Here is an 11,147-nt window from a genome sequence, read left to right on the forward strand (position 1 = left end):
GAAGGTTTTTACTAGCTCAACTCGACCGAACGGAGGTATTAAAAGCATCAGTGGGATGTGCCGTCACATCCTGTTTTTTGTGAACAGGTTTGACCTCTGACCTCCGCTGTGGTACAGTACGCTCGCGTCGAGTCAGGGGACGAGTGGGAGAAAGGAATGCTTCAGACCGAGCCTCTCGTTGTTCTGAGCACAATCTATTTCTGTGACGTGTTTTCTTTTCATGCAGCCGGATCACGCTCTCCATTGTTGTTCGGTAACTTCATACTCGTCCTGTTATTGATGTTTTTATTTTTTCACCTCCTCCAGGGCCTTTCAAAGTTTCAAGCTGCACATTATTTGAGTGAGTGTTTATAAAGATAACGTTTTCATATAGAGTCTCAGGTAAGTGATAAACCTGTGTAGCATTTACCAGGAGGTATGTATGGTTTCAGGCAAGTGCTCTGAGAACAATAACTCCGTCCTCAGACCACACCCATCTTAAATTGCACACCCCCCCTACACACACACACATGCACAGAGAGACACACAGGCACACACTAAGAGCCCACTTGTCCTTATTTGGTCTTGCTACCAGCTCAGCTGACGATTGGTTCGAGTACGAAAACAAATTCGCTGCGTCACACACACACACCTGTGTGGGCTTGCACGCATCTCGTTTTTTTTTTTTTTTTTTTTGATCATCTCCTCATGTGAACACAAGTTTACATTACACACAGGCACAGACATGACACACATGACATGATTTCCTCCGTGTTGCCTAATGGCAACAATAATAATAATGACAATAATGTCATTACACTCGCGTTTAAATAAACTTGCAATTACTTTAAATCCACCTCTACTTTACTTTTAAAGGGCTTTCAAGATGTTTTTATTACACGGTTATCCCAAAGATAACACAAGCCACGCACACAAACACACACCCTCTGTCCCGTCCAGACCTGCAGTCTTTTACAGACTGCATCTGCTAAAACACACACACACGTTGCATGCCGTCATCTGGAGTCCCGATACCATCTTTATATCTGGAGGTTCCTTTAATTTGACCCCGCCATTCCTGACCCTTTACAACACACACACACACACACACACACACATTCATGCTGCAGCAGTCTGAGGAAGCTGCTTATCAGCAATTCAAGGAAGTTGGCGTTACAGAAAGAAATTTGCGTCTGTGTAATTTTCCCTCGGGCCACACAGCAAATGGTCGTGTGCAGAAAACAACTCACAACATTCGTGGCTCTGGTGGTAAATTTGAGTTTTTAAGGCTCAACACCTTCGTCTCTCATGTATCAAATATATTTCATTACAGCGTGAATATAAAGTGGAAAATTAACTGCGAAATATGACGTACTCTCTCCTCGCGCTGATCTGCTTGATAACTTCCCGAACAAAGAGAAACAGCGGCCTCTAGTGGTCATGTTGAAGAACAACACGTCAGGAGAGGTTCTACTGTGTTCATGTGTCTTTATTTCACAGATAAGCAAAGCAAACACAGACCAGGACTCTTTCTACCAATAATATTTTTTGTATTTTATATTTAATTCTCGTACTCGTCCGCCCAGAGTTGCGCCGTTCAGTCGGAGGGCTCTCCTGCAGTGTCCAGTTCAGATAAAATGGCTCTGGATGGAACAGACAAACGAGGCACCGTGAGCGAACGTGGACATCCAGAAACACAAACAACAGCAACGGTAAAAGGGGGAGTGAAAGGAACCGCCGCCAGAGCACCATATAAACCAATTAAATTCTGGCCCCCATTAAGCTGAGTCGGCTCCCTAATGGAAGATCTTCCTTCTCTCCTGTGTGGAGGAAGACATCGTTCAAACTGCTACTACTCGTCTTTTTTTTTTTTTTTTCGTCCCCGAGGACTCGGCTATGGATTTGTCTCCGTCTAGTTTTCTTTTGTTAATGCGCTCATCCATCACACCTGTCACCTCTGCTGATGGGATGCTGATGAGTGCTGGGAAGGCAACACAATGGAGCTCAAACAGAAGCCGGACGCCAGCTGCTAGAAATGCAAATAGCTTTTCCTTTTTTTGCGACCACCCGATACAGTTCGGTCTAGTGAAATCACTCCATCTCTATTCAGTTTTAGCCCGATTGATTAAAAAAAAAATTAAAAGCTGCAGCCACATAAAGACTCTTTTTTTTTTTTTAGCCTCAAGTGATAATAAAATGCTTATTTTTGAGTTTTGGGCTAATAACTACACCAACCCATGATGTAACCTAAAATATAATTTAACCTATATTTGTTATTATGGGTTATGAAAGTAAAATTAATTTAATTAAATATAATCATGATTCTTGTCATTGGTAAACAATTAGATAAATAAATGTTGTTACAGGGAACACCTGAGCCGACATGTTTGTTCAGACTCTCCCATAACATTATGACCACCTTCCTAACATTGTGTAGCATCCAAAACCCGCTGAAAAGACACGTATCGCCACCTAGTGTGGAAGAGGAGAACAGTTATTCGATTTTCTTGCGCTGCATGTAAACTGGGACAAGGACTGTAGTCAGAAAGCAGAATTTTGAGCATAGCTCGATTAAGCTCTGCATGTAAACGCACTGAGTGTTATCAGTGACCCCTACTTTGGGCTGCTTCTTTGAGGGGAGGTGGATCATCCCACAAATACTTGATCAGTTTGGGATCTAGTGAATTTGGAGGCCGGGACGACACCTTGAAGCTGCTCTTCACGTTTTTTACTTATTGTTCCTGAACTGTTGTTGTGTGCGTTTCCCACTGAACTGCCACTAAATTGGCTGACGTTAATAACTTTTCCTGTCAAGGGGTCATAATGTTGTCATGCTACACTCCTCACCTTTGCTCCTCAGTCAGTTTGAACTCAGCCAGCGCTCGCTTGGCCAGCTCGGCCGTTGCCGGCAGACAGTAGGCCGCGGACAGCTGGACCAGCTCCACCGCTTTCTCTGGAGCAGCGTTACTTTGACACACCGACAGGAAGTTGTTCAACACCTCGCCGCTGCGGAGAATCACAGCAGGAAACGCAAGAGGTTAGAAACCACTCTGGGTTATATCATAGGAAGTGATATCATGGGGGTTACATTTAATTACTACTGTATTTCTGTTTTCTGTTTATATGTAAAATTATAAACTCACTTAAATATCATCTTTCACTGACAAGTGATTATGTGTGTGTGACTGGAGCTTGGGTGGAAACTTACGAAGGAACTCTGTTCCTGCTTTTGAAGAGCCGCAGCATCTCCCTGAAGAGAAGAGCAAACAGAGAGGAGAGGACGTCAGACCCTTTACTCCAGAGTCAAATAAAAAGACACGTTTCAGTCATTCTCACCAGGCCGGTTGGATCATGTTGGCTTGCAGCAGGAGGTTGGTGACGTGTGAGAAGGACGAGGCGCTCCACTGCACTTCGGGCTTCCCATCGAACACGCTCTTAACTTCCAGAGCACACTCTCCGAAAGACTTCTGAACCTGCAGATACACACACAAACAGGTCTACGTTCACGGACACACACTCGAGCTGAAGCAACTACCCGCGGACAAGCCACGCGTCGACCTACTGACCTCAGGACTCTGTTTGTCTCTGGCCATCAGACTCAGAAGCTCGTCCACCAGGTGAGGCTTATTATCATGACCCAGCAGCTTGATGTCTGGAAAAACAAGAGGACACGGCGCAAGATGGAGGGAGTCGAGTCTCTGAGAGACTCCTCTCAACTGTGAAACCGTGAAACTCACCTTTCCATATAGTGGGCACCAAGTCCAGACGGTTGTCTGTGTCCATAGCCTGGAGCAGGCCGCTCAATCCCTGACTGTTGGGGTAGTACACCTAGACGAAGACACGAGACGCAAGTTCAAGAAATTCTGCTCATCTGACAGGAGGACGACTTTAAAAATAAAAGCTACACCGATCAACCGTCCTATAGTTGTGACGCATCAGAAAATGGACACGGCCCTTCTGAGGGTGTCCTGTGGCGTTAGTGGGGGTCTTAAGGGGAGGATCATCCCACAGATACTCGATCAGTTTGGGATCTAGTGAATCTGGAGGTGTGCTCTTTCTCATGTTTTTTGAGTTGATCTGAAACTTGTTTTGTGTGTTTGTGTTTATGTGTGTGTGTGTGTGTGGGGGGGAGGCTGGTTACATGTCTAACTAACATCCGCATTAATTAACACCAGGTCCACAAAGAGTTCCCCAGGCAGAACACTTTGTTGATGACAACAATTTGTCATCAACGTGGTCCATGTCATTAATTTCTCCTTTTTGTCCCGTCGGTGGTTCTAATGTTACGGCTGATCGGTGCACGTGTCTGATGATAGTGCCGTTGCCGTAGAGACTGACCGTGGAAACCATCTGCTTGTACCACTTCATCACCACGTCGATGTGCTCCATCATGCACAACAGGTTGAAGAAGCGACCGCTGGAGAGGAGCGAGGAGGAGTTCGGTTACTGTGCAGCCTTTTAACCACGACTGTACTAACTTCACATATAGAGGCTCCACAAATATATATATATATGGATATATATATATGTACTTACTAGTAAATGGCCTGTTGATGTGATTCTCCCTGCAGCCTCCAGTTCTCCCCGACTTCTATTAGACTGTGGACTTTATAACCCAGCTCTAAATCCTTATGCTCCAAACACTATTTAAACAGACAGAGAGAAACGCCGCTGAATAAGTTACACTTGAGTTAATGCCACGACTTAAATAAACCGATGTAACAACCAGCTCAGATTGGACTCAATGTAACTTGTGATGGTGAATAAACCTCGATGAAAGCAGAGGGGGGAGATGGATTAAAAATACTTACTATTCTCATTGCACTGGAGAAGAAATGAACTAGATGGAAAGAGACGAAGCACAAAGTCATTTTTTTTTTATAGCCATTTGAATAGCTGTCATTTTTTTTTCAGTTCCTAATCAGTACCATCCTCGGGGTCCTGGCAGGTGAAGCTGACCCCTTCCACCGCTGCCATCACTTCTTGTAACATCTCGGTGACGTTTTGGTTCGAGGGGCCTGGAGAGGAAACGGAAATACTCAACAACTAAACAGCTGAACAACAAAGAGCGTTAACAGCCGAGCGTTAACAGCCGAGCGCTCTGCGACGTGTTACCTGTGGTTGGTTTGTAAAAGATGACCAGGAGGTGGTTGTATGTGGCCAGGCTGGGTTCTGGAGAGACATGAAGACTCGATTAAGAAGATTAATTGGAAAAAAAAAATAAAAAAAAATAAACACATGAATTCCAGAGTGGAGTTTTCTGGTTTGGATAAGTAGAGCGAGCTCGTATAGTCACCTATCCCCAACGCCTTCATCTCACTCAGAATGTGGAAAGCTTGCGATCTGGCCAAATAGCCGCAGCGTCTCAGGGTTTTGAGGACACTGTTGAAGGTCATGAGGTTGGGACGAATCTTCTGCCGGTTCATCTGTATCAACAGCTCCTACGGACGGAGACAGAGACAAAACTGAGCGTCTCACCTGGGAAATAAAGTGTCGGGTTGTCGCACGATCCTGGTTCATCTGTGTTTAAGGGGCCACGCATGCTAAAAAGATTTCTACTGAGACGGTCTGTCCAGGTCAAATAAGGACATTATGTCTCATCTCATATGTGTTTTCGTATTTACATGAACTTGTTATATTTCACTTGTTAACACTGCATTTACAAATGTTCAATATTAAATTAACTGAACTCTACATGGCTGCTCTCATACCCGTATCAGTCTGTACAACCACTCTATTTCTTGCACATTTGTTCATATGATAATTTTGTACATTTTATACTTATTAATATTATTTTATTTTACTAGATCTTATTTTTGTTTTATTTGTTTATTATTTTATTATAATAGATTTTTACTTAAATTTTATTTTAATCTTATTTTATTTTATTTGTTAATTTATTTTATAGTATTAGATTTTTACTTAGATTTTATTTAACCTTATTTTATTTATTTATTTTTTATTTTATTAGATTTTTACTCATATTTATTTTAATCTTATTTTATTTCATTTGTTTATTTTTATCTATTTTATCTCATTAGATTTTTGTTTATATTTGATTTGACCTTATTTTATTTATTTATTTTTTATTATATTATATTTTTACTTAAATTTTATTTTTATCTTATTTTATTTTATTTGTTAATTTATTTTATAGTATTAGATTTTTACTTATATTTTATTTAACCTTATTTTGTTTTTTTTTTATTTTATTAGATTTTTACTCATATTTATTTGAATCTTATTTTATTTCATTTGTTTATTTTTATCTATTTTATCTCATTAGATTTTTACTTATATTTTATTTGAATCTTATTTTCATTGTATTTTATTTTTATGTTAATCGTGTGAATACAATGACTAAAATACAAAAATGAACCCCTAACCCATGAAACAGAGTCGTATAAATTTTTACCTACTATTGTTTCATAAAAAGACTTGATCTGTTTCACACTTTTCTTTATTGGAACATAATTACACGTGTTCCTTTAGATGTCTTCAATGTTGATGTAAAATGATAAAAAAAAAAATAAAGAACCACCATTGAATGTGTAAAACTTTTGCTATTTTAATCCTAGATCTATGTCATATCCTTCCTTTACCGTTTTTATTTTTTATTTTTTAAATACTGACGTTGAAATTAGATCTCTCTATGAGGAGTTCTGTCCGCGTGAGCTGGAGATCGGTTCAAATTCTGAGTTAAAATAGTGTGTGGGAGGTTCTTACGGTGATGAGTTCCCATCTCTCTTCGTATTTCTCTCTGACTTCTGAAACCGCTGAGATGAGAGCGTTGAAGATGTGGACGTCGGCTGGACAGAAAAAGAGCGGGTCAGCCGATTAGCTTCCAATAAACAACCTTAAACGTTAAGTTACATGAAGTAGAGTCACATCTTTGTGTTTGGTCAAGGCTTCAGCCGGGTTGAATGTTCAACACAGTTTACTTTCAGTTAAACAACATCCAATGAATGAAACTGAATGAAAGACAACCGTCATTAATGGTCAAACTACGTCATATAAAATGCTTTTCACTCCCTAATATAACAAAACGAATACACATAAACACATTTGCAGTAAATGGAGTTTAATATTCTTGACGCAGACAGCCACCAGATGTTTATGGATGTCTGTCTCGTTTTTAAAGTTTTATTATTATTTCCTTTCTTTCTGCTCTTTTTGCGTCAACTCTCACAACTCACCTGGCACCTTGTTGTTGAGCAGATCTGTGTAAAAGCTGAAGGCTTTCTGAAAGGCTTGATGCTGGGAGGAGACAAACATATGCACTTAATTACGGATCAAATCGAACTTTATTTATACAGAACTTTTCATACGGATGCGACACAAAGATCCATCTTTAACTGAGGATTCAGCTTTTAGTGCCACTGTAACGAGGTTATTGCTTCTCCAGTTCTAAGCTGAGTGGAGGGAGGAGACGAGGCTCGTACCTTCACCATGCCTCTGATGAGAGCAGAGTAACAGCGCGTGTCTCTCTCCGGCAGCAGGTTGAAGATCCTCTCTGCGTTGTTGGATTCCTTCCAGGTGACCTTTATGAAGTCCGCCGCTCGCCGGCCTCTTCCTCTCCTTCTGTCCGGCTCCTCTCCCGACTCCTACGAAAAAAAAAAAAAAAAAACACACGGGACGCACAGCGGCTAAGCCAACGCGCTTCGTGCCGCCGCGTCGACGCGTCTTTCGGATGGTGGAGGACTCACCGCGTTCTCGGTCTGTGGACCCTCGTCCCGGACGGGGTCTCTGTCGCAGTAGAGACTGATCAGGTCCAACAGGTCGTGCGTTGTGTCCGTTGAGATGGGCGTGCCTGAAAGGATGGAAGTTAAAGCTGTTCAGTCAGAAATTCACCCGCCTACAAACTTTTAGAGGGATTTTACTGTGTGTTCTCACCAGCTTGCATTAGTTGGTCGTACATATTAACAGCAGCCGTCACCTTCCTCAGACTGATTCGTTCCTTCAGCGCGTCCTCGCTCACCTCCTCCAGACGCAGTGCCACGCTCTCCGGCATCAGACACTACGCACAGAGACACGACGGAGAGTCAAGCGACACTGCTGCAGCGGCAAAAACGATATGTGCACAGGTGTGATAATCTGTCCTCCGGTCCCTTCCACGCATGCGTTTCTTACTGGTATATGCGGCTCGGCAAAGTCTTTGGTGAAGAACTTGGGGTTGGTGTTGATAAAATATTTGGCTGCAGATCTGCCAGACTCTTGAGAGAAAGAGAACATTCTCTGCAGAGAGAAAGAGAGAGAGAGACAGTAACATGTCAGTTGCAACAACATGAGTCAAGGTTTCATTTAACCCAGTGATTAAAAACTGCAGTTCTTCAAATGACCACTTGAGGCTCCATAGACCTCCAAGTTAAAACTGCAAAGCAGAAAAACACATGTTTACAGTTTTATAACTAATTTTCACTGTTTATGACAAGGGTGAATAATTACATCACTCAAAAACTTTAATTACATTAAGACTTGAAGTAATGCATGATTTAAGATATAATTTAATTACAATATGAAACCTACAGGCTGATTCAAGCCTATGCAGCTTATGTGAATGTGACAGCAGCAAATTCTAATAACTAATTTATTACCTGTCTCCAGGTATCTGGACACAAATACAGGTTAAATATTCCTGGGTTTTTTTTGGTTTTTAGCCTTTTATTTACAAAGTTTAAGCATTTTAATGTCAATTCACTGAGGAACTAATGCTTGTCCAAACCAGCAGATATATTATAAAGGCAACATGTGTTTGCAGATTGTTTTTTTTTTAACAGATGTGTGGCCAGATGTTGTGAGTGTGCAGCTAAGATGCCCCATAAACAACCTGCACCCTTACTAATGTCCCTAAATAGGCCAACGCAACGTGACTGATTTAAGTGTACAATTGTAAAAACAAACACTGCCAGTGACGTTTAGCATGAAGCTGTTTTTAACGTACAAACTCGAGAGAATTTCTGGGCGAGAGGAACGGATCATCCTGGAACTGGTAGGGGTACGCAGTCGGATCCTGGAAGGAAGGGAAAAGAAAAAGAGACGGCAAGTGAGCAGATAAACAAAGTAACGGCTCCATGAAAACACAGGAAAAAAGATAATGGTAAAGGAAGTGAGTCAGCTCTCACCCTGCTGACAGTTGAAGCCAGCGCCTGCAGCACTGCATCTTTGCTCCTGTTAAATTGACAAAAAAAATAAAAAAAATACACATAACTACATATCTCTGAGGCACAGGGCTTCGTGCTTTTTATGACACTTCATGAGAGACGTACCATGTTTTCTTCTTGGGGATGACGATGGACTCTGTTGATTCTGCAAGAACAACACATGTGATTTTAATTAATACTTATGTTACAGTTACAGTAAAGAAAGTCTGATCGTTGTTTAACCAACAATTTTTTTTAATCACTGGTACTGTTGAGGATTTTACTTATTTTCAACAAACTCCATGAAAATAACAAAAACGTCATGGTAGTAAGGATTTCACTTTCTGAATCAAATAACTTCTTTAAAAAACAAAAACCCTTTAATTCAGATATGTGATCTAATAAAAGGTAAATGGCTAAAATAATTGCTTGTAACTGAGATGAAGTTAACATCTGTTGAGTATGTTAAAATTCTTTGATTGTGGTGAATTAACCAGACCCACGAACGTGCAAAGATGGAATGAATGGACAGCAGTGCTTTCCCCTTGAAATCTACAGCTGAAGGGCCCTTGAGCAAAGCACATAACCCTACGAGCTCCATGTATTCTGCACAAAAGCTGCCAACTGCTCCACGTGTTTCCTGACTCCCTTATGTGTGTATGAAAAGAGACATAAATAAATAAAGTTCTTCTTCTTCTTTCTTTGAATTCCTCCTGAAACTGACTTTTATTGTTATGAATTCAGGGGGTTTGTTTTAAAGCCAAACATCTTCTGAAAAATTCTTTTTAAATGGGTTTTATTTCATCTGGGTCTTTCTAACGTTTGAAAAAGCTACACCATTTATTTGTTTTTACTTTACTTGAATGGAGATTTGTTCCCACTAGATCGTACGCGTATCCATCGCAACAGAAGATTGGACGAGACAAGACAAATCAACAAGAATCACTGGACATTAAATGTGGTGGACACAGACAGTAGAGACAGAGGGGAGGAGAAAGAAATCTTCAGGGGTTGGTTATTTAGGGTGGATATGTTTGCAGGTATATTAGGACCTTTCCTATGCGAGCTCGTCAGAATTTAAAAGTCTGGTATCTGCCACCTGAAGGTGGTGGGATGAGGTGTTGGCTGAGTGGATGTGTACTGTCCTGTCCTGTTCTATTGAGACCGCATATCGTTTTATGGGTCTATTGTTCAGTTCTGTAGGTTGGTTATGGGAAGCTGGTGATGGTTTTGGAGGCAAGGTGTGTGAAACGTGTTATTTTTATCCTGATAAACCGATAGGATTATCATGAAGATCAAATCGCCTCCTTTTGGTTTACCTGTATTAGCTTCTGCTGCTTGTTGTCGGAGAGCTGCAGTCCAACCAAAGCTCCTAGGAAAAAAAAATAGGTGTTAGTTACAATGTTATTGCCTTTAATGTAAAAATAAACAAACTTTACTAGAAAAAAAAAGCACTGTATAGTGGGTAAGGAACAGACAGTGTGAAGGAGGATGGCAGACAACACGTATCCTTTTGTAAAAAGCTCCACATTCAACCTTTTAGTTAAGTTTAATTAGCTAAACGACACCAGACCTCAAATATGCACATCTTGTACCACGTTTGTTTCAATAAGACATATTTTATCCACAACAGTTATGTCACTAAACGGGATGACCTCCCGTCACAGGGATGCTAGCTGCAGTTATCACCTGGCCACGGACAAACGACGCGACATCACAGACAACTGAATATCATTTTGGTTCAAAACAAACATTTGTCGACTCGTCTTACCTGTGACCAAACAACTGTTCGAGGTTAGAGAACACAAGTCGTCCGTTTCTCTGGATGTAATGCCCTACGTGCTTACCGGGCGCCGCCATGTTGTTACGAACTGAAGGCTTCTGGGAGGGAGAAACCATGTAGGACAGGAAGGGGGGAGGTGAAATAATAACAATTAGTTTTTGTTTCTCGAAAGGCTGTTTTTATTTATTTAACATTGAACATTATCGAATATTTTTCTCTTATTAACTTAATTCTAAGTCTAGTTT

General features: G+C 41.0%; 1 protein-coding gene across 1 annotated transcript; it reads right to left on the reverse strand.

Annotated features, from left to right (window-relative positions):
- Positions 1-1,450: 1,450 nt before the first annotated feature.
- Positions 1,451-11,019, reverse strand: ptcd3 (pentatricopeptide repeat domain 3). The gene is made up of 23 exons (XM_047586018.1): positions 10,891-11,019; positions 10,439-10,491; positions 9,246-9,285; positions 9,102-9,147; positions 8,921-8,989; positions 8,110-8,214; positions 7,873-7,996; positions 7,686-7,789; positions 7,422-7,583; positions 7,176-7,236; positions 6,706-6,788; positions 5,276-5,420; positions 5,095-5,151; positions 4,908-4,997; positions 4,791-4,819; positions 4,516-4,622; positions 4,318-4,396; positions 3,717-3,807; positions 3,546-3,631; positions 3,316-3,452; positions 3,188-3,229; positions 2,827-2,985; positions 1,451-1,622 (listed from the first exon to the last, which is right to left on the reverse strand). Exons 1-23 carry the CDS (start codon positions 11,016-11,018, stop codon positions 1,577-1,579), a joined length of 2,043 nt encoding a protein of 680 aa, XP_047441974.1. The 5' UTR covers position 11,019; the 3' UTR covers positions 1,451-1,576.
- Between the last annotated feature and the right edge of the window lie 128 nt (positions 11,020-11,147).

Source organism: Mugil cephalus, chromosome 5 (assembly GCF_022458985.1).
Source record: "Mugil cephalus isolate CIBA_MC_2020 chromosome 5, CIBA_Mcephalus_1.1, whole genome shotgun sequence".
NCBI classification, from domain to species: domain Eukaryota; kingdom Metazoa; phylum Chordata; class Actinopteri; order Mugiliformes; family Mugilidae; genus Mugil; species Mugil cephalus.

Bases quoted from the DNA above. Each gene is read 5' to 3' on its own strand.
- ptcd3 (XM_047586018.1), bottom strand. From the start codon at position 11,018: ATGGTTTCTCCCTCCCAGAAGCCTTCAGTTCGTAACAACATGGCGGCG. The intron at 7,237-7,421 runs GTACGAGCCTCG...GTCTCCTCCCAG, and splicing joins TCATCAGAGGCATGGTGAAG to CATCAAGCCTTTCAGAAAGC. The intron at 3,632-3,716 runs GTGAGTTTCACG...TTGTTTTTCCAG, and splicing joins GGTGCCCACTATATGGAAAG to ACATCAAGCTGCTGGGTCAT.